The sequence below is a fragment of the Podarcis erhardii genome (assembly GCF_964252035.2).
Source record: "Podarcis erhardii genome assembly, chromosome: 7".
NCBI lineage: Eukaryota > Metazoa > Chordata > Lepidosauria > Squamata > Lacertidae > Podarcis > Podarcis erhardii.
The window spans coordinates 90,150,721-90,174,141 of record NC_138511.1 but is presented as its reverse complement, the minus strand read 5'-3'; the positions used below and the strand labels follow the sequence as shown (position 1 = coordinate 90,174,141).

Below are 23,421 nucleotides of genomic sequence, written 5' to 3'. Positions count from 1 at the left end.
TTTATACGCACCATTGTTTTATATGAAGCATATTCACCCAGTGCTTTACCAGTTGCACTGGCTCCCAGTGGAGTATAGGGTCAGGTTCAAGGTGCTGGTCTTGACCTTTAAAGCCCTTTGTGACTTAGGGCCCTCGTATTTACGGGACCGCCTCTCCTTGTATGCCCTGCAGAGGACCTTAAGGTCCATGAATAACCACAGGTCCTGGGCCCCAAGGAAGTCAAGACTATCCTCCACCAGGGCCAGGGCCTTTTCAGTGTTGGCGCCGACCTGGTGGAATGCTTTGTCCCATGAGACCAGGGCCCTTCAGGATTTAACCTCCTTCCACAGGGCCTGTAAGACAGAGCTATTCCGCCTGGCCTTTAATTTGAATTCAGCCTGATCTTTTATTTCCCTTCTCTTCCCTCCCCCTCACCTTTTATGAAGATCACCCGCTCTGAGACCCCACAGCTAATTCTCCCCTGGCCGCCTCTCTGGCCCAAGTAGGACCAATTCAGCCAGCTAGCCCTGGGGATTATCTAATGCTTATTTCCCCTAAATTGATTTCTGAATATTTAATTTTATTGTTATTCATGTTTTTTATACTGTATTTTATGCTGTTTTTACAATTAAGTGTTTTAAATTTATTGCTAGCCACCCTGAGCCCGGTTTTTGAACCGGAAAGGGTGGGGTATAAAATTTATTATTATTATTATTATTAATAATAATAATAATAATAATATTATATGTAACTGCTTTATAAGACAGCATCTTAAAAAGCAGAGACATCACCTTGCCGACAAAGGTCTGTATAGTTCAAGCTCTGGTTTTCCCAGTAGTGATGTATGGAAGCGAGAGCTGGACCATAAAGAAGGCTGATGGCCGAAGAATGGATGCTTTTGAATTCTGGTGCTGGAGGAGACTCTTGAGAGTCCCATGGACTGCAAGAAGATCAAACCTCTCCATTCTTAGGGAAATCAGCCCTGAGTGCTCACTGGAAGGACAGATCCTGAAGCTGAGGCTCCAAGACTTTGGCCACCTCATGAGAAGAGAAGACTCCCTGGAAAAGACCCTGATGTTGGGAAAGATGGAGGGCCCAAGGAGAAGGGGACGACAGAGGACGAGATGGTGGGACAGTGTTCTCGAAGCCACCAGCATGAGTTTGACCAAACTGCGGGAGGCAGTGGAAGACAGGAGTGCCTGGCGTGCTCTGGTCCATGGGGTCACAAAGAGGTGGACACGACTAAACAACAACAACAAAGTTGGTAAATCGCTTCGGAATGCCCCATAGTAAGCAGTTCATAAATGAATTAAATGATCGTTCCTAGTCTTGATCCTGGAAACTTCTGCATGCATAGTACTTAGATGGTCTACCACTTACCGGTGGACCTCAGGGCATTGTTCTGCTTCATCAATACCCCAATACCCTCTCGGGTGCTGAGATGGGCCGAGGGGGCCCTCTTAGTAGTTCCTCCACCCCCAGAAACTTATTGTGTGGCCCATGAGGAGGTGTCTTTCTCCGTCGTGGCCCCTAAGCTGTGGCCCTCCCTCCCCACAAAGTGCCCATTGGGCCCTTCATTATACAGCTTCCACCAAATGCTGAAGACAAACCTCTTTGCCCTAGTTTTTGACACTTGAGGCATACGCTTTGAGCACCTGCCTTACTTCTGCAAGGTGTCCTAAACTGTTTTTAATCTTGGTATTTTAATGTTGCAACCTGCCCTCAGGTGAAGGGAGCGCAATTGCCAATAGTAGCAGCAGCAATGAAAGCCAGGGGCCTGGCGGTGCAGGCAGCTGCATTTAAAATCTGAGCCACGTCTCTCCCTATTCCTCGGCCTGAATCCCAGCAGGGGAATATCTAAATATTAAGAAAAACTACAGATTCAAGGCTGCTGATGCCACTTGGAGGAAGCGTCAAACAGATGCTGTCACCTACCCGGCTAAAAATACTCCAGCCCCCCAAGGGACCAGGCCATTGCTCCCCACCCTGTCCTCTTCGTCTCCCCTTCTCATGCCCCACTGGCTGCAGTAAATCCAGGGGGAGGCCATTTAAAGGCAGGAAGACCCCCCCCAAAAAAAATCTTTGCTTTTTACAAACACTGCAAATCTAGAATGCCTTCAAGACTGTATTGTGTGTGTGTCTTAGGGCTGATCCACACTTCCACTTGTCCTACTGCTTCACGCGTGTTGTCCCCCCCCCCCAGCGAAAAATCAGCCCATGATCGGAGCAAAGAGCAGCTGGGTTTGTTCCGATTTAGAGCTAACCTGCAGGCTGAAGAAGGAGCAGCAAGGGGGAATCCTCTGAGACCCATGCTTTCTAAATCCAGATTTTCACCGCTACAATTTTGAAAAGGTCCTGTGTGAGTGTCCGGAGGCGGTTGGAGGATATATGGTGGCTAACGGATTGAGGTTGAATCCAGACAAGACTGAAGCACTGTTTTTGGGGGACAGGAGGCGGGCAGGTGTGGAGGACTCCCTGGTCCTGAATGGGGCAACTGTGCCCCTGAAGAACCAGGTGCGCAGCCTGGGAGTCATTTTGGACTCACAGCTGTCCATGGAGGCACAGGTCCATTCTGTGTCAAGGGCAGCTGTCTACCAGCTCCATCTGGTACGCAGGATGAGACCCTCCCTGCCTGTGGAATGTCTCGCCAGAGTGGTGCATGTTCTGGTTATCTCCCGCTTGGACTACTGCAATGCGCTCTACGTGGGGCTACCTTTGAAGGTGACCTGGGAACTACAATTAATCCAGAATGCAGCAGCTAGACTGGTGACTGGGAGCAGCCGCCGAGACCACATAACACCCGTCATTGGCTCCCTGGAAGTTTCCAAGCACAATTCAAAGTGTTGGTGCTGACCCTGAAAGCCCTAAACGGCCTCAAAGGCCCAGTATATCTGAAGGAGTGTCTCCACGCCCATCATTCAGCCCAGACACTGAGGTCCAGCGCTGAGGGCCTTCTGGTGGCTCCCTCCCTGTGAGAAGCCAAGTTAAAGGGAACCAGGCAGAGGGCCTTCTCAGTAGTAGCACCCACCCTGTGGAATGCCCTCCCATCAGATGTCAAAGAGATAAACAACTACCTGATGTTTAGAAGACATCTGAAGGCAGCCCTGTTCAGGGAAGGTTTTAATGACTGATGTTAACGTATTTTTAATCTTCTGTTGGAAGCCACCCAAAGTGGTTGGGGAAACCCAGACAGATGGGCGGGGTACAAATAATAAATTATGATGATGATGATGTCAAAACCATGGTAAAATGCACTAATACAGGCTAGTTTGTGCCTTCTGTGAACATCCTTTGTGTCATCTTTTTAGATGTGACCAACCTGTCTTCTTAGTTACAGATAGGTAGCCGTGTTGGTCTGCCATAGTCAAAACAAAATAAAAAAATTCCTTCCGGTAGCACCTTAAAGACCAACTAAGTTAGTTCTTGGTATGAGCTTTCGTGTGCATGCACACTTCTTCAGATACTTCTTCAGATACTGTCTTCTTAGGTTTCAGTATATCTCGGCTTGAGCAGGTAGTTATAGAATCAAAGAACTGTAGAATTGGAAGGGACCCCAAGGGTCATCTATACAAGCAACTGTTTCTAGTTGCTGAATTTAAAAAAGAACTGTAGTATTCTGGGCTTCCCTTTTTTCAAACTTTTATTCAAGTAATTTCTTTCTCGTGGGGGGAAAACAATATTGTCTCTGTCCTGCACTACAGGAAAACACAATTCACACCAGATTATTGCATAGATGACAGCAACTCCCATGGCTCTTAACTCTTTCAAAAAGCTTGCGGCTGCATGTCATTTCCAACCGGCCATTTAATAATATTAATTTCCTTTCACTTTCCGCTTGGTCATGTTCTGAGTAGAGATGCGAATCAAACACCTGCCTCAGGTCTGAGGAGCAAGCGAAGGAAAAGACTGCACTGATGAAGGGAGAAAAAATCCCAGGTTGTGGTTGCTGAAGAGGAGAATGCAGAGAGGGCAGGAAAGACACCAAAGCAGGATTCTACCCACAGTAGGGCGGATTGCATTTTTCAACTTCCCAAAATGAGGAGTGCTAAAAAGTTGTAACGTGGCTTTGTTAGGATTATGATGTTTCGTTCCACCTAAACAGATGTGTGGATTTGTTGTATGTCACATGTCTGTTTACATTCCAGCGCAGCTTGCTGGGAACAGACATGTTTTTCTTTTGTCCTGATGCTGAATAAATGCCTGTAAATATGCTTACATAATGCCTCTGTCAGCCACTTCCATTGTGAAGAGTTATTGACTCTGCTGATTAGAGTGTACTCAATCTCTAAAGGTTTCCAAGGCTTGAGTCGCTGATTGATACTGTTCTGAGAACTGGAGTTTGCCCGGCTGCCGGCCAGTGGCTGGAGCCAGCTGGGGGCCTGCGAAATGCCCCCATCTCCCTGAACAGGCTTGGGAACTCCAAATGTATTTTGGTTTAATTAATACTATTTAGTGTTGCTTGGACTCCTGCCAACCTAGCAGTTCAAAAGCACGTCAAAGTGCAAGTAGATAAATAGGGACCGCTCCGGAGGGAAGGTTAACGGCGTTTCCATGCGCTGCTCTGGTTCGCCAGAAGCGGTTTAGTCATGCTGGCCAAATGACCCGGAAGCTGTCTGTGGACAAACGCTGGCTCCCTCAGCCTATAGAGCGAGATGAGTGCACAACCCCAGAGTCGGTCAAGACTGGACCTAATGGTCAGGGGCCCCTTTACCTTTTTTAGAGTTGCTTGGTAAGCAGATTGTGTGCAGAATTGCATAGCAACCATCAAAAATGATTTCCAAGTACTTGCAGTTACGCTATATATTAATTTTCTATTATTATTATTATTATTATTATTATTATGGTTATTTTCAGAAGGTACAATTTAAATTCTTTGCTTTTCCTAAAGCAGTTTATGTGCTTCTTCATCCAACGCAGACTAACCAGGCTGAATGTTGCCCAGTCACAAAAATTATAGCAGATTTGAATCACTCACACCCCACAGCATAATTTTAAGACCCCTCACTGGAGAGATTTGCAAAACTAAAGCTTCGCCCCTTATAATGGCCTGCCCTGCTACCCACGGCTGCCTTGGTGACCTTCCTGAGCTCAAATCCAAAAGAGAAAATGCTACTTTTCATAACAGGAGAACCTAATGGGGTGAGCCAACGAAAATGACGGCTATAGATGACGATGATGTCTGTCCTCTGCCTTCCCAGCTGGAGGCAGCAACTTTTCTGAATACCAGTTGCTGGAAGCCACAGAAAGGGAGAAAGTGCTCTTGTGCTTGGAGGGAATCTTGCGGGATTCCCTCTGGGGGCAAGAAAAGGGTGCTGGAATAGATGGGCCGTTGGCCTTATCCCCTCGCCGTGATCATCTGATGTTCTTACTGATTCTGGGACTCGTAGGGGAAATGGATCTGGTGGCATCCTCTTCTTCCTGCGTTGAAAGCTGGTTGTCACAAGGTAAAGGCCACAGACACCGTCTAGACCAGGAAGGGAACAGGGAGGCCACCAAGGACCTGCTAGTGCCAGGCTTCTGGGCCGTGCAGTTCTTTGATCAGCCAAATCCCGTCCACGACCTTCCCATTCTGAAAAGCAAAGAGAGAGAGTGAGAGAGTGTGTCTTTGGGTTAGGGTCCCTCCAGGAAAAGATGTACAACCTGGCTGCAGTTACCGTATTTTTCGCCTGCGCACCTGGTCCTTTAGGGGCACAATTACCCCATTCAGGACCAGGGAGTCCTTCACACCCACCCGCCCCCTGTCACCCAAAAACAGTACTTCTGTCTTGTCAGGATTCAACCTCAATCCATTAGCCGCCATCCACCCTCCAAGCGAATGCAGTGGTTTCCAATGGTGCAGCTCAGCTGCACTCCGATGTCAGCCAGGGTTGCAGCAGGCCTGCCATGGCCTCGTGCCGGAGCACAGGAACCATTCATACCCACTGGATCCCCGATGAGAAGAAGCCTTGGGGCCCCTGATCCCATTCCCCTGCTCCAGACACAAAAAATGTTCAAGATATATTTAACGTTTACTAATTGGGACCCCCAGATGTGTCTGGCCCCTGCATTGTTTTCAGCATCGTGTTGAGAGCCAGGGTGGCGTAATGGTTATAGTGATGGATAGACTTTGACCTGGGACGACATGGGCGCCGCTGTGGGTTAAACCACAGAGCCTAGGACTTGCTGATCAGAAGGTCGGCGGTTCGAATCCCCATGACAGGGTGAGCTCCCATTGCTCGGTCCCTGCTCCTGCCAACCTAGCAGTTCAAAAGCACGTCAAAGTGCAAGTAGATAAATAGGTACCGCTCTGGTGGGAAGGTAAACGGTGTTTCCGTGCGCTGCTCTGGTTCGCCAGAAGCGGCTTGGTCATGCTGGCCACATGACCTGGAAGCTGCACGCCGGCTCCCTCGGTCAACAAAGCGAGATGAGCGCCGCAACCCCAGAGTTTGTCACGACTGGACCTAATGGTCAACGGTCCCTTTACCTTTATGACCTGGGAGACCAGGGTTCAAATCCCCACTCAGCCACAAAGCTCATGAGGTGACCTTGAGCCAGTCACTGTCTCTTAACCTAACCTACCTCACAGGGTTGTGAGGATGAAATGGAGAGGAGGAGGACCATGTGCATTGCCTTCAGCTCATCGGAAGAAAAGGTGGCACATAAATGTAGCAGCAGCAGCAGCAGTAGTAATAATAATAATAATAATGTTTCTACAAAGCCCTATATTTGAACCAGATGTGCCAACAGATTGAGATTGAATCCTGACAAGACAAAAGTACTGTTTTGGGGGGACGGGGCGGGTGGGTGTGGGGGACTCCCTGGTCCTGAATGGGGCAACTGTGCCCCTGAAGGACCAGGTGCGCAGCCTGGGAGTCATTTTGGGCTCACAGCTGTCCATGGAGGCGCAGGTCCATTCTGTGTCCAGGGCAGCTGTTTATCAGCTCCATCTGGTACGCAGGATAAGGCCCTCCCTGCCTGCAGACTGTCTCGCCAGAGTGGTGCATGCTCTGGTTATCTCACGCTTGGACTACTGCAATGCGCTCTATGTGGGGCTCCCTTTGAAGGTGACCCGGAAACTGCAATTAATCCAGAAGGCGGCAGCTAGACTGGTGACTGGGAGCGGCCGCCGAGACCCCATAACACCAGTCTTGAAAGACCTACATTGGCTCCCAGTACGTTTCCGACCACAATTCAAAGTGTTGGTGCTGACCTTGAAAGCCCCAAACGGCCTCAAAGGCCCAGTATATCTGAAGGAGTGTCTCCACGCCCATCATTCAGCCCAGACACTGAGGTCCAGCGCTGAGGGCCTTCTGGTGGTTCCCTCACTGTGAGAAGCCAAGTTACAGGGAACCAGGCAGAGGGCCTTTTCGGTGGTGGCGCCCGCCCTGTGGAACGCCCTCCCACCAGATGTCAAAGAGATGAACAACTACCTGATGTATAGAAGACATCTGAAAGCAGCCCTGTTTAGGGAAGTTTTTAATGTGTGACATTTTAATGTACTTTTAATCTTTGTTGGAAGCCACCCAGAGTGGTTGAGGAAACCCATCCAGATGGGCAGGGTACAAATTATTATTATTAATTATTATTATTATTATTATTATTATTCTGCATTGCTCTTTCGCAGGACTTAAATGCTGCCTACCTGGTCGTCCGACACTTGTTCCAGCCAAACGTGAGTTCTGTTCATGATCTGCATGTGGGTGTAGCCATAATCCTCAATCCGCACGGCGCTCCATTCTCGTGGATCGGGGACAAAGGCGTCAAGTCGCTCTCTGCAGCCCTGGTGGGTGAGGAAGGAAGAGGCTCAAAGGCCGGGCAGCTGAGAGTTTTCCACAGTGCACAGCTTTTTCAGGCTTTGCCAACCTAGTGCCCTCCAGATGGGAGTTGCAGTCCAAAACATTTGAAGGGGACCCGGTTGGGGAGGGCTGGCCGAGCTGCACAACAGAGAACCCAGGGGTTCTCAAACATTCTCGGGCCTCCCTGATTCCATAAACTCATCCCCAGTGCCTCCTACCCTATAAATGCATTATTCAGAATAGCGGTTTGTATGCCCCACTAAGGAAGATAATAAATAACACAATGCAATCCAAATCAGGAATTATTATTTGCGCATTTATTCAAAATCCAATTAAAACCGAATGGCAGATGGATGATGGAGTTTATGGAGCTGGCTGATCTCACCGGGAGAATCCGCGACCAGAAAGAAGAGGAACAACAAGAAGATTGGAAGAAATTTAAAGACTATTTGAATAAATATTGTAACATTAAAGATATGTAATCACCTGAAAGAATCAATTAGGCCTAGGATTAAATTGGGATTATATAAATAAATAAGAAAACATACGATAAGAAAAGTTGGGAAATATAATTATGGCTGTGATATGGATTTATGAAATAATGATATTGGAGACTGCTATATATAATTACTAAGAAACTCAGATGGAAGAGATTTGAGGAAGTCAAGTAATATGTTTATGAAGATGGATTTTGATTAATTAATTAAGCTTATGTGGTGATTTGATGTATTTTATGTTTTGTGTTCTTTTTTCTTCTTCCGTTTCATTCTTTTTCCTTTATTATTGTTGGCTTTTTCTTCTGTTATGTTTATGTATGGAAAATAATAAATATTATTATATATTTAAAAAATCCAATTACAACCATTTAGTTTAATTAACTGAAGAAATCTGATGACCTTGAGCCAGTGATACAAACTTTTCAAAGACTGGCAATCATTTACCCTTCCAGTTTCCCCTGATTCTCCCCACAAGGGATGCCGATTTTAGGAAATCCTGCCCTAACACCTTCCAGTTGCCTAGGCTTCCCTTCTCCCTCCCCTCACTTTGTTTCTGGAAACTGCTCAGATGGGGGGAGACAGCAAGGTGGCACTCTGTGACCTGCAGCCCGACTTGCGTTGTGATAGTGATCACAACTAGGGAACCATTCAGTACTTAGGAATGGGACCGTGGTTCAAAGGTGGAGCACATGAAATGCATTCAGAAGGTCCCAGGCTCAATTGGGTGGCATATCCGGTTGGAAGGCTACCAGGTGGAAGCATAGCTGTCAACTTACAGATTTGAAAATAAGAGACCAGCAGCCTCGAAAATAAGGGATCAGCAGCCAAAATAAGGGATTTTCCGAATACAGGTATGTTCAACTTCTGAGCCCCTCCAAGCCAAAGGCAGAAAGCCCAGCCAGCAGCCCAACGAAGCCTCAAGCGGTGGTTCCCACAGCGCAGAAACCCAGCAAAGGGATACAGCAGCAAGGAAAACCACCATCACCTCTCCGCTGGGAAGCGCTGAGCAAAGGCGAGTCCCCAGGCAACGCGGCCGATTTGATCGGCACAAGGCATGCAAGCTCCAGCCCCCAGTCGTTCTTAGACTCCTTATTGGGTGAGCAACGCAGCCAAGCAACACAGCTGGAGCCTCCCTCCTCCCTGGCTGGCAGGGAGGGAGGGAGGGAGGGAGAGGAGCTGCTTCCTTTGAAACCCGGGAAATTTAAGGGACATCATCAATAAGGGACATCAGCGGGACACGGCACTGGGATAAGGGAGTTTCCCGCCAAATAAGGGATGGTTGACAGCTATGGATGGAAGGTGATGACAAAAGCTGTTCTCTGCCCCAAATCCTGGAGACCAGTGACCGGCGGGAGGAAACAACACTCTTCCTCATAACACTAGAACTCATGGACATCCCATGAAGCCAAATGTTTCAGGACAAACAGATAATAATAATAAATAATAATTTATACCCCGCCCTCCCCAGCTAAGACTGGGCTCAGGGCAGCTAACACCAGGTATAAAAACAATTGATTAAAATACAACTTAAAAACAAGATTAAAATACGACATTAAAATGCAGCCTCATTTCAGCAGAAACTCAAAAACTTTTTGGGGGATGAAAATGTCAAGTCTTCACCAAGGCCAACTATCCAGACTGGTCCTACGTGGGCCGGAAAATAGCCAGGGAAGTCCCCAGATAGGAGTTCCATCACAGAAAGAGAAAGGAAAAAGGATAGAGGGGGAGGGGATCAAGTTGATTCCAAGCCAAAGGCCAGGCGGAACAACCTGCAGGGCCCTGGTCTCATGAGGCAGAGCGTTCCACCAGCCGGAGCCATCACTGAAAAGGCCCTGGCTCTGGTTGAGGCTAATCTGACTTCCTTAGGGCCCGGGACCTCTAGGGTGTTGCTATTTATGGGCCTTAAGGAATTAAGGATAAAAGGAATTACTTCTTCATGCAATGCATTGCTAAACTACGGAACTCCTTGCCACAGGAGGCAGTGATGGCCACCAACTGGGATGGCTTTAAAAGAGGATGGGAAAAATTCAGAGGGCTACTAGTTACAATGTCTATACTCTGTCTCCACAACCTGAGGCAGCAGTGCTTCGGAATACCAGTGGCTGAGAACCACAGGAGGGGAGAATGCTTTTGTGCTCACTGATTTCCCATTGAAGCATCTTGTTGGTCCCGGGATGATGCAGAAGATGGACCAATGGCCTGATCATATTAGCAGACTCATATTACGTTTTGCCCTAGGTGTCAGGGATTAGGCAGAGGAGGAGTGCTGGAGTACCGCTTCTCCATTCTGACTCTTCCAGGGAGGAGGAAGAGGAAGACAGTATCGATTTACAAGAGGGGTTTGCGGGAGGTCGAAGCTCAGAGGCAGATTAGGGGGGGAAGCTGGGGAATTGTGGAAGAGCCAGAGCAACACCTGGCTGACACTTTATCACCGGAAAGCATGCCAGGCCCTCCATCTCCCAGAACCTGGTGAGCCTTGAAAGTAGGAGAACAAAGAGCTCAAAGACAGGGAGCACATAGCAGCACCTATAGAGGAGACGAAGAGAATGACAAATGGGGAAGAGATGGGGTGGAGGTGTAGAGTCACTTGGGACAATGCGTAGCGTAGCGTGGGTTGTCAGCACCCGGGGCAAGGCAAGTAATTTGTGCCCCCTAACCTGGGGCAGGGACGCAGGTGGCGCTGTGGGTTAAAGCCTCAGCGCCTAGGACTTGCCGATCGAAAGGTCGGCGGTTCGAATCCCTGCGGCGGGGTGCGCTCCCGTCGTTCGGTCCCAGCGCCTGCCAACCTAGCAGTTCGAAAGCACCTCCGGGTGCAAGTAGATAAATAGGGACCGCTTACCAGCGGGAAGGTAAATGGCGTTTCCGTGTGCGGCTCTGGCTCGCCAGAGCAGCGATGTCACGCTGGCCACGTGACCCGGAAGTGTCTCCGGACAGCGCTGGCCCCTGGCCTCTTAAGTGAGATGGGCGCACAACCCCAGAGTCTGTCAAGACTGGCCCGTACGGGCAGGGGTACCTTTACCTTTACCTTTAACCTGGGGCAAGGCAAGTAATTTGTGCCCCTAACCCCTAACGTGCCGCCGCTGCCAGCTTCTTCTTGCTGCTGCCTGGACTGGGGTATTTACGGTAAGGTAGCCATGGCGGCGGCGGCGGGTCCGTGTCAGGTGATCTGAGGCGAGTTGCCGCTGGCGCTGCCGCCCAAACGACGCCGCTTGCCTGTAGGAGGAGGAGGGCAGAGAGGCGAGGAAAATGCAACATGGCCCAGCAGCTGCAGCAGCGGCGGGGGGGCTGTGAGGAGGGGCTGCCTGGCGCGCCCTCCGCGGCTCTGACGCGCGGGGACCGCGGCGAGCACTGAGAGCCGCTGTCTGCCGGATGCCTTCAGCCCGGACGCGCGCACAGCTCGTTGGTTCCGCGAGACATGGGGCTCTGCTACAGCCTGCGCCCGAAGCTCTTCGGCGACTCCGGAGGCGGCGAGCGCGCCCCCACCCCAGATGTTGCGCCCGGTGCGGCTGGGCCCCCCCCTGCACCCCCCACGCTACGCCACTGGACAACGCCATTATCCAAGAGGCTGGGTCCTACAGCCTCTCTGTAAAGACTGAAATAAAATAGGTCTGTAAGAAATTCTTCCTTGTCTTATACTTTCCTGGGCAGCCAGCCGAGAGCCGCTGACAGCACCCTGACACTAGGCTTAGATGGGCAAAACAGTCTGATATGTGAGGAACTCTGTATATATTCAGAAGGACGGTGTAATTAGCTCATAAGCCACCATTTAAAATTAAGTCTGCCCGCCCACCCAACACCTCACACTTACAGCTGATCCAGTGATAATATGAACAGGGGCACAAGGGTTGGTGTAAGGGGCCTCGGTGCTGCCATTGCAAACCTGGAGAAAGAGAGACGAGGAGGATTATTCATTTACTGTATTATTGTTGTTGTTGTTGTTGTTGTTGTTGTTGTTGTTTATATACCACCCTATACCCGGAGGTCTCACGGCAGTTTACAGAAAAGATCACAACATATATAATCAGAATAAAAACAATAACACACTTCCAGAAAAGAGCCACATTTTAAAAGGGTATAGGACAGGGGTCAGCAAACTTTTTCAGCAGGGGGCCGGTCCACTGTCCCTCAGACCTTGTGGGGGGCCGGACTATATGGGGGGAAATGAATGAATTCCTATGCCCCACAAATAACCCAGAGATGCATTTTAAATAAAAGGACACATTCTACTCCTTGTAAAAACATGCTAATTCCTGGACCATCCACGGGCCGGATTGAGAAGCCGACTGGGCCAGATCCGGTCCCTGGGCCTTAGTTTGCCTATCCAAGGTATAGGATCAGATCAAGCAAAGGCCTGGTTAAAAAGCAATGCTTTTGCCTGACGCCTAAAGGTGTGTAATTAAGGCACCAAGCAAACTTCCCTAGGGAGAGCATTCCAGTACTTTAAATTTGCTGTATTTCCTATATATCCCACCTTTTTCTCCAAGGAGCTCAAAGTGGTGAGCCTGGTCCTTCCCCCTTCCTCATTCAATCCCCACAACGACCCTGTGAGGTAGGTTAGGCTGAGAGGCCATGACTGGGCCAAGGTAACTCTGGTCTCCCAGGTCCTAGCAGCCCATATTCCTACACTGTCTCCCATCCAAGTACTAACCAGGTCTGACCCTGCTTAGCTTCCCAGATCAGAAGAGATTGGGCTTGTTCAAGTAAGAAGAGCAGGACTTTTTTAGCAGTGGTGAAATTCCTGCTGGCGAGTCTGTGGAATGGCACCAGCCCCTTCAAGGCCAGTTGCCTGAGGATGGGCAGTTCCACGGAGCAGGGGACCCTTTTGCAAAAGGAGATCACGTGGCCCAGGATTTGCTGGCAAAACTCTGAGACAGGCATCCCCAAACTCAGCCCTCCAGACGCTTTGGGACTACAATTCCCATCATCCACGTTAGCTAGGGATGATGGGAGTTGTAGTCCCAAAACATCTGGAGGGCCAAGTTTGGGGATGCCTGCTCTGGGATGATTCTCGCTGCTCCCAGCCACTGAAGCCGGCATGGCAGAGAACCAGATTCTACAGATTCCAACCCAGCAAGGTCTCCGAATCTCCCACCGCGAAGATTCTGCTGTGGGGTAAGGACTCTCCCCCTTATCCCAGGTTTCAGGTGCCCTTCTCTGCTTCTGAACAGGACGCTGCCCCTTTGCCAAGCCTGGAATCACCTTGTAGTCGTAGACCGGCCACAGCCTCTCGTAGGAGTGTTCGTGGGCCCACAGCTCCAGGTCAACCCCTGGAGGGAGGAGAAGAAGAAGCTTTTGCCAAGGCAGAGAACAGCAGCTGGTGCCAGACTGACAGAGAAGCCCATGCCCCAACCTCTGCTTCCCCAAAGTCGCCGGCTCCATTGTATTTATGTATTTACTATTAAATTCTTCAACATGCAACATCATACAGATTAATAATGAGGTAGAGGGTATGTTTTATCATATGTGGTGGACTTGTAAACCGGGAAAAGAATATTGGGAAATGATATATAATGAATTGGAAAAAATGTTTGAAAGTAAGGTAAAGGTAAAGGGACGGCTGACCATTAGGTCTCCCGTGAGAAGCCCGAGGTCTGTGTCACTGTTGGAGTTCTTCGGGGCTGATTTATGCTAGCTTTGGTTTCATGTATAATAATCTCAACAGATCTGATAGCCAGAATGGAGGTGTGGGCAGGGAAGGAGGAGGAGAATACCTACCGTATTTGTAGAACAGGTCCTCCAAGCCAAACTGCTGTGGGTCAAGGCCTCGGCGGATCTGGGAAGTTGAGGTGGGGGGAAAGGAGAGAGGGAGAGGGAGAGAGAACAGATTACCATATTTTTCGCTCTATAGGATGCACCGGGCCATAGGAGGGGGAGAATGGGGGGGGGGAATTCTCCCCCTCTCTTCTCAGCGCCCCTTCAGCGAAGCAGCAGAAGAAACGGAGTAGGAGGAGGAGCAGGAGAAACGGAGCCCCTTCCATTTCTCCTCCCGCTTCGCTGAAGGGGCGCTGCGCAGAGAGGGAAAACTGTGCAGCGCCTCTCCAGCGAAGCAAAGCCTGGAGAGCAAGAGGGATCGGTGTGCACCGACCCCTCTCGATCTCCAGGCTTCAGACGGCTATCCGCAAGCCTTCACAGCGCAGCGAGAATTCCTGCTGTGCTCCAAAGGCTTGCGGATAGCTGCCTGAAGCCTCCTGGAGTGCAGGGGAGTTTGCGCTGTGCTCTGGGGGCTTCAGGCGGAAAACCACAAGCCTTAAGAGCGCAGCGAGTTTAAACAACACGAAGAGAGAGACACAAGACAACCCGAACGGGTTGGCAGGGAATCGCCCCACATAAAAGATAAGCAAGATGGCTAACCTAAAAGCAATTACATTAAATGTGAGGGGGCTGGGAAACCCCATCAAAAGAAAACGCATCACCTCATACATAAACACCATGAAACCACACATCACCTTCCTACAAGAAATACACAACCCACCCAAAGGCAGCAAACTCCTGAGCGACCCCCGCTTCAGTCAACAGTGGGTCGCACAAGGCTCAGGGAAAGCTCGTGGTGTAGCCATAATACTCAGTAGAGACCTGAACTTCACTGCCACAACAGTCCTCAAGGACAAAAAAGGCAGATTCATTTTCGCTAAAGGGACACTAGATGGCAAAATCAAACTGACAATCGGCTCCATATATGCCCCAAACACCAAACAATTAGAATTCTTCCAGAAGACACTAAACAAATTCCTCTCCTTCTCTGAAGGGGAAGCAATCCTAGGAGGGGACCTCAATCTAAATTTGAAAGGTTTATCCCTGAAAGATATCCACCCCACAACCCCATGGGCAACCTTCCTCCGAAGGAAACCCCCAACAACTAGGAACTCTTACAAGTTACTAAAAATGCTAAAAAACAGGGGTCTCTACGACATTTGGGGTGAGCAAAACCCGGGAGACATCAGCCATACATTCCAATCAGGACGCCATGATACAGTGTCCAGACTGGACAGCATTTTACTCACACAGGGTCTGATCCCCTCAGTGGAATCAACAAACATAGGTAACATTAAAATCACAGATCACGCCCCAGTAGAAGTCATCGTTAAAATAGGAGAAGGAACACAAACCACCCCATCATGGTCCTTCAGTCCCATCCTAACTACAAACAAACAAATTAGAGAGAGTCTCACAAAAACCCTCCAAAACTACTTCAAGGAAAATGATGTAAACAATATAACAACCCCCCTCCTATGGGACGCAATGAAAGCGGTCACCAGAGGAGCTTGCATAAAAGAGAAAACATTCCTTAAAAAACAAACCTCCTCAAAAATTAGCAAAATAGAACAAGACATCACAGCCCTCTCATCACGCTACAAACAAACAGGATCTAAAAAACTCCTCAAACTTATAGGAAAAAAAAGGAGAGAACTAGACTCCCTAGAAATTAACAAAACAATGATCAACATTCTATACTCTAAACAACGTTTCTACGAATATGGAGGGAAAAACTCCAGATTACTAGCAAATAGATGTAGGAAAAAAGCACTCAAAACAAGAATACACTGCATCACCAAAAAAGACGGCAACATAACATTCTCCCCCGAAGAAATAACCTCAGAATTTGCAGAATTCTACGCCAACCTATACACCTCCCATAACCCACCAGAGAAGGAAATCAGAACATTTCTAGCAGGACTGACCATGCCTACCCTAACTGATGAGGAACAGGAATTCATGGACAGCCCTATCACCCCAGAGGAAATAGATGCGGTCCTCAAAAACCTGAAACCACACAAAGCCCCAGGCCCAGATGGCTTCACAGCAGAATTCTATAGGAAATTCAAAGAACCCTTGATGCCCTACATGACCCGCCTATTCAACGACATCATAAAAGGGGCCCCCATCCCCAAAACCTGGACCCACTCCAAAATAGTCTCCATCCCAAAACCACTAAAAGACAGCCTCAAAGTAGAATCATACCGCCCAATCTCATTAATAAACCAAGACTACAAGATATTCACATCAATCTTGGCCAACCGCCTAAAAATCTTCCTACACAAGTTAATAGCCCCAGACCAGACTGGTTTTGTCCCTGGCCGCAATATAACAGACCCCATCAAGAAACTACTGAACCTGATCGAACACAGCAAGGCAACGAAACTCCCATTGACAATCATGTCCCTAGACATCCTCAAAGCCTTTGATTGCTTGGAGTGGAAATACATATTAGCAGTACTAACTAACATGAAATTTGGCCCCAACTTCCTACAAATCCTCAAACAAATATACTCCCAAGCCTCAGCAAAATGCAGAACTAACAATATGGATTCTAATACTATAGCTATCCAAAGAGGCACAAAACAAGGATGCCCACTGTCTCCCTTCTTATTTATCCTGGCTCTGGAACCCTTAGCAATCCGCATCCGAGCAGCCACAGACATCAAGGGAGTGGAAATAAAAGGCAGAACCTATAAATTAGGGCTCTTTGCAGATGACCTAATGGTCACAACACCAGACCCCATAAGCACAGCAACCTCCCTAATCAGAGAACTCAACACATTTGCAATGGTGTCGGGCCTACAGGTAAATTTTACAAAGTCAGAAGCTATGTGCTTCAACACCCCTCCTCACACCCAAAAAGAACTCACGAAGGTCACCAAAATAAAACTTTGCCACACCAAGTTCAGATACCTAGGGGTACAAATAACCAGAAACCTCAATAAACTGTACCTCCACAACTACAAGCCCCTGTGGCGACAAATTAACAAAGACCTAAAGAGATGGAATAACACGAATTTCACTCTCTCAGACAAAATAGCCATGATCAAAATGATCACACTCCCAAAACTAACTTACCTATTCCAAACCCTCCCAATCTGGATCCCCTCAACACAACTTCGCAGTTGGCAGAGAAAACTACACTCCTTCATCTTCTCACATAAAAAACCAAGAATAAGCCCCAAATACCTGCACCTCCCCACCTCAGAAGGAGGATGGGGAATCCCCAATATAGAAGCATATTACAATGCCAACCAAATACGCCATATAATCCCATATATACTAGAAGATGAGACAAAACAATGGGTACACCTAGAGAGGGACACAATTGAAAACACCTGCACCACAACATACCCACTCCTCCCAAACAAACTAAAGAAAATTCCCACAACACTTAACAGGTACACACAGACCATGCTCAAAGCATGGAAAACACAAATAGGCAAACTCTCCCCAACCCCATCCCCACTAATCCCCCTGGCGTACCACCCATTATTCCACCATGCAGCACAAAACCTCCAGATAAAAACCTGGCGAACCAAAGGCTTATATCGCCTAATAGACTTTTATAAAAATAACAAACCCTTGTCAACACAAGAAATACAAGACAAACTAGAAGACACCCAAATGACCTGGTTAACACAACACCAACTACATGCCTTCTTAAACAACCCAACAGTAAAATCAGCAGCAACTAGGCCCCTGACAGCCTTCGAAAACCTCCTCCTAACAACAAAGGGAAACGGTAAAGGGACGGTATCCGCAATATACAAAATACTACTCCAAAATCCCGCAAATCCCCTAGACACAATCAAAAAACAATGGGAGAATGACATAGGCTATGAGATTAACCCCACTCAATGGACCAGAATGTGGTCTAAACCCCCCTTTAAATCCATATCAACAAAAAGAAAAGAACTCACACTGAAACTCACCTACAGGTGGTACCTAACACCAAGGAAACTAGCGCTAATACACCCAGGAAGCTCACCAAAATGCTGGAGAGGGTGCACCTCCTCAGGCACATACCTCCACATGTGGTGGGAGTGTCCCAAAATTCAACTATTCTGGACAACAGCCATACGAGAAATATGTAAAATAACTAAGCAAGTAATAGACATCACCCCAGAATTGGCCCTACTAAACATCTTCCAAGACAACAATGCCCATTTACACCACAAAGAACTCATAACCCACCTGCTCTCAGCAGCCAGAAGCATCATAACCAGACACTGGAGAGACCTGTCAGGAGTAAGCATGGACCAATGGTACCAAATAGTATGGGAAACAGCCCTACTAGAAAAATTAACTAATAAACTGAAACTGACACGGGGACAAACAGAAGAAGACGCCTTCACCCCGGTATGGCTCCCCTTTATCACATACACAGCCCAACAGGACAATGACAATAATCCACCAACAGCATACAAATCAATATGGCTAACCTGATCCAAAACACCCACCCACCTCACTCACACACGAAAACAAAGATCACCACAGCCAATCACAAGCAAACAATCACACCCTAAGCCAACCCCAACCTCTCTCACCACCAAAGGAACACAAGTGAACAACACAAGCAACGCTGACACCAAACTCTACATACATTAAACATAATAGAAACACCGCCACCCGACCCCACCCCCATCCATCCCCCCCTCTCCCCACCCCCCCTTTCTTTTTTATTTCTGTTTTCTTCTCCCCCTAATGCCTCAACAAATGAAACGGATTTGTAAAAACGTTACATGGAAGAAGAAGAAGGAAAAAAAATACGAGGCACTACCCTTCTGTAAAACAAGAAAATCCTTAATAAATAAATTAAAAAAAAAAAAAAAAAAAGAGCGCAGCGAGAATTCCTGCTGTGCTCCAAAGGCTTGCGGATAGCTGCCTGAAGCCTCCGGAGTGCAGCAGGAGTTCCCGCTGCGCTCCAGGGGCTTCAGGTGGCTTTAGCAAAAGCAACGTGAAGCCTCCGGAGGCTTGCCGTTTCTATCGCTGGAGCCAAGGAGCCTGCATTCGCTCCATAGGACGCACACACATTTCCAGTTAATTTTTGGAGGGGAAAAAGTACGTCCTATAGAGCGAAAAATACAGTAATCCATGCCAGCCCTCTACTTACTTGAGACTCCCCTGTGAAAGAAGGTTGCAATGCTTGGGACTTTTTAGTTTGGAGAAAAGGCAAGTCAGAGGCGAAGCAACAGAAATTTTAAAAATTATGCCTGTCCTGGAGAAAGCGGATAGAGAAAAGTTTGCCCCCCTCTCTCATAACACTAATGAAGCTGGATGTTGGGAGATTCAGGGGAGGTGAAAGAAAGCCCTTCTTCACGCAGCGCGTAGTTAAAACTGCTGTTATAAGAATTTTAAGGTCTCAAATATAGAATAAATATTCATGAATGCACACCTATCTAAATATATGAACCACATGTCTCAAATAGCATGGGAGAGCAATCCTGAAGCCATTTTGACTCTCCCAATGACATCAGATATTCCTCTGAGTCTGCAGGACCGGAGGCAAATGGGGAAAGTCTTCCCATTGTCTTTTTGCTTGCAAATCCTGTCTTAAGGGTGTATTTGTGGATGAATAGGGTAAACCTGTGACCTGGATTCAGGAACTTAAAGAATAGCCAGACCGCCCAGGTAATGCAATCAGTGACCATTATCAGGTAGACTGCCTTCTTCTGTGATGTATGTATGTTTTATTTGGGGGGGGGGTGAGTGGGGACCCTGTTGCAACAGTTCCTTGAATAAAGATCAGGTTTACTAGTAACTTTGCTGCTCAACATACTCTGGTTGGCCTCTGTTATTTTCTCCTACCAAAAGGTAACCCACTTAAGGACTCTATACAGGCCCTGGAGTACCCCATAAGGGAAAGGGAGCAGTTTTTTTCCTATAACCCTGTGGAACTCCCTGCCACAGGAGGCAGCAATGGCCACCAACCTCGGCAGCTTTAAAAGAGGGATAAGACTAATTCATAGAGGAGAAAGCATTCAATGGCTCCTACCACAATGGCTATGCTCTGTCCTCTACAATCTGAGGCAGCAACGCTTCTGAACGCCTGTTTCTGGAAACCCTGGGGGGGGGGTAGCTCTTGTGCTCACCTTCTACTCGCTGGTTTCCCACAGGCATTCCCCTGTGAAAACTAGATGGGTTCCTGGCCTGATCCAGTAGGCTCTTCCTAGGTTCTTAGGGATTATTGTATAATAATTGTTTGATTATTGTAACTCGCTCTACTTGGGGCTGCCCTTGAAGCTGACCCAGAAACTCCAGCGGGTGCAGAATGCCGTGGCGAGGATCCTTACGGGGTCCTTGCCTCGGGATCACATTCATCCAGTGTTTTACCAACTGCACTGGCTCCCGGTGGAGTACAGGGTGAGGTTTAAGGTGCTGGTTTTGACCTTTAAAGCTCTATGCAGCCTAGGACCCTCGTACCTACGGGACCGCCTCTCCTGGTATGCCCCACGGAGGACCTTAAGGTCTACAAATGACAACATTTTGGAGGTCCCAGGTCGCAAGGTGGTTAGATTGGTCTCAACTAGGGCCAGGGGCTTTTCAGTACTGGCCCCGACTTGGTGGAATGCTCTGTCACAGAAGACTAGGGCCCTGTGGGACTTGACATCTTTCCGCAGGGCCTGCAAGACAGAGCTGTTCCACCTGGCCTTTGGTTATTTTAAAATGAGGCTGCATTTTAAATTGCATTTTAACCCATATTTTAAAGTGGTCCCCCCCATTATGTTTTTACTGTGATTTTATTGGTGTTAGCTGCCCTGAGCCTGGCTCTGGCCACGGAGGGCGGGGTATAAATAAAATTTATTATTTTTATTATAAGAATGCGTCCCCACCTCAGTTCTGCAGAAGACAGGATGTGGTACTGAGCGGAGAACCCAGCTTCGAAAAAAACCTCAGCTCTCATTTTAATAAGCCAAATAACAAATTTCTAGATATGTTTGACAGTGTGGGAACTAATGCCTAGTAAAATCTTAGGAGCTGAAGGGAATCTTTCCTTCCACAACCTCCTGCTTTTCCTAGTATCTGGGTCAAATGGAATTAGTTGTGCCAAGCATGAAAAGCCCTTTTTCTACACTGTGTGCTCTGTGGGACATGGCATAAACACCCCTGTTTAAGGAGGATATTGACAAGCTGGAAGGTTTGCAGAGGAGGGCGACCAAGATGACCAAGGGTCTGGAAACCAAACCAGGAACGGTTGAAGGAGCTGGGTATGTTTAGCCTGGGAAAGAGGAGACCAACTCCTCGAAAGATTCCATCAACCGTGTCTCCGGAAACTTTTACACATCACTTGGGAAGACAGGCGAACTAATACCAGTGTACTGGAAGAAGCAAAGATCTCCAGTGTCGAAGCAATGATTCTTCAACATCAACTTCGTTGGACTGGTCATGTTGTTTGGATGCCTGATGACCGTCTTCCAAAGCAACTACTCTATTCCGAACTTAAAAACAAGAAGTGTAATGGTGGTGATTAACGAAAGAGGTTTAAAGACTCTCCCAAGGCAAATCTAAAAAAATGTAGCATAAACACCGACAACCGTGAAACACTGGCCTGCGAGCGTTCCAGCTGGAGAACAGCCTTTAGAAGAGTTTGGATTTGATATCCCGCTTTATCACTACCCTAAGGAGTCTCAAAGCGGCTCACATTCTCCTTTCCCTTCCTCCCCCACAACAAACACTCTGTGAGGTGAGTGGAGCTGAGAGACTTCAGAGAAGTGTGACTGGCCCAGGGTCACCCAGCAGCTGCAGGTGGAGGAGCGGAGACGCGAACCCGGTTCCCCAGATTACCAGTCCACCGCTCTTAACCACTACACCACCTTTACCAAAGATGTCATGGGCTTTCAAGAAACTCAAACTCAAGACGCAAGGGAGAAACGTGCTAGGAGGAAGGCACGCTTGGCAAATCCACACCGTGATCAACTCCCGCCCGGAAACCAATGTCCCCACTGTGGAAGGACGTGTGGGTCTAGAACTGGCCTCCACAGCCACTTATGGACTCACTGTTAAGGCCGTGTTTATGGAAGACAATCTTACTCGGCTACGAGGGATCGCCAAAGAAGAAGATCTGAAGGGCTGTCACAAGGAAGAGGGAGTCAGCTTGTTTTCTGCTGCTCCAGAGGGTAGGACTCGAACCAACGGATTCAAATGACAAGCAAGAAGATTCGCATTAAATATTAGGAAGAACTTCCTGGCAGTAAGAGCTGTTTGACAGTGGAAAGGACTCCCTCAGAAGGTGGAAAGGACTGTCCTTGGTTGGAGAGTGTTGGCAAAAGTTGCGAAGCCATCTGCCAGGGATTCCTGCATTGCCTGGGGTTGGAGTAGATGACCCTTGGTGTCCATTCTACACCTACAATTCCTTCCTCTCACTTACAATGCTCTCGTACAGCGTACAGTCATCCTGGTCGTTGTTGGAGCAGTACATGGGCCTGTGCCCCATGGTAATGATCCAGGGGCGTTCCTTGCGCCGTTCAGGCTGGTTTGCCTCCTGCCAGAGAGGGAAAGGTAGCCGTCAGCAGTGGGTAGGTGATGCCAACCCTCCCAGAGGCAAGCTGCCACTTTCCCCCTTCCCACCTCACCCCCCAAAAAACAGGGGTCTGCTCCTCACCTGCAGGTCCTTCTCCAGCCACTGAAATTGCTCTGCCACAAGCTGCTGTCCATATTTCAAGAAGAAGTAGACCTCGGTGGAGAAGGAAATGATGTGGGCAGGTCCAATGTCCCAGCTGAGGGGGAAAGATGAGAAGTCAGGGGACCCCAGAAAACCAACAAGCCTCACTATGTAAGGAATGACTGGGAGCAGCCGCCGAGACCCCATAACACCGGTCCTGAAAGACCTACATTGGCTCCCAGGATGTTTCCAGGAACAATTCAAAGTGTTGGTGCTGACCTTTAAAGCCCTCAATGGCCTCAAAGGCCCAGTATCCCTGAAGGAGCGTCTCCACCCCCATCATTCTGCCCGACACTGAGGTCCAGCTCTGAGGGCCTTCCGGCGGTTCCCTCACTGCGAGAAGTGAGGTTACAGGGAACCAGGCACAGGGCCTTCTCGGTGGTGGTGCCCACCCTGTGGAATGCCCTCCCATCAGATGTCAAGTCAATAAACAACTACAGTGGAACCTTGGGTTGAGAACGTAATCCATGACGGAGGCACGTCTGCAACCAGCAGCGTTCATAACCTGCAGCGCCGCATCTGCACATGCGTGTGACGCAATTTGGCCTTTCTGGGCATGCGCAAGCTGCAAAAGCCAGAAGCAACCCTTTCTGGTACTTCCAGGTTTCCCGCGGTCCACAACCTGAAAACACATAACCCAAAGCGTCTGTAACCTGAGGTACCACTGTACCTAATGTTTAGAAGACATCTGAAGGCAGCCCTGCTTAGGGAAGTTTTTAATGTTTGATGTTTTATCGTGTTTTTAAT

The 23,421-nt window shown here is 48.4% G+C and overlaps 1 protein-coding gene across 1 annotated transcript in view; it reads right to left on the bottom strand.

Moving 5' to 3' along the window:
- Positions 1-4,803: 4,803 nt before the first annotated feature.
- The window catches only part of ACP7 (acid phosphatase 7, tartrate resistant (putative)), a 30,582-nt gene continuing 11,964 nt past the window's right edge, over positions 4,804-23,421 (bottom strand). Inside the window, exons 7-13 of the mRNA XM_081869260.1 lie at positions 22,615-22,729; positions 22,381-22,494; positions 13,968-14,025; positions 13,452-13,519; positions 12,061-12,132; positions 7,602-7,739; positions 4,804-5,549 (exon numbers count right to left, since the gene is read on the bottom strand). Of these exons, the coding sequence (XP_081725386.1) occupies positions 5,484-5,549; positions 7,602-7,739; positions 12,061-12,132; positions 13,452-13,519; positions 13,968-14,025; positions 22,381-22,494; positions 22,615-22,729 (631 nt within the window). The 3' untranslated portion in view covers positions 4,804-5,483. The remainder of the gene's footprint in view (positions 5,550-7,601; positions 7,740-12,060; positions 12,133-13,451; positions 13,520-13,967; positions 14,026-22,380; positions 22,495-22,614; positions 22,730-23,421) is intronic.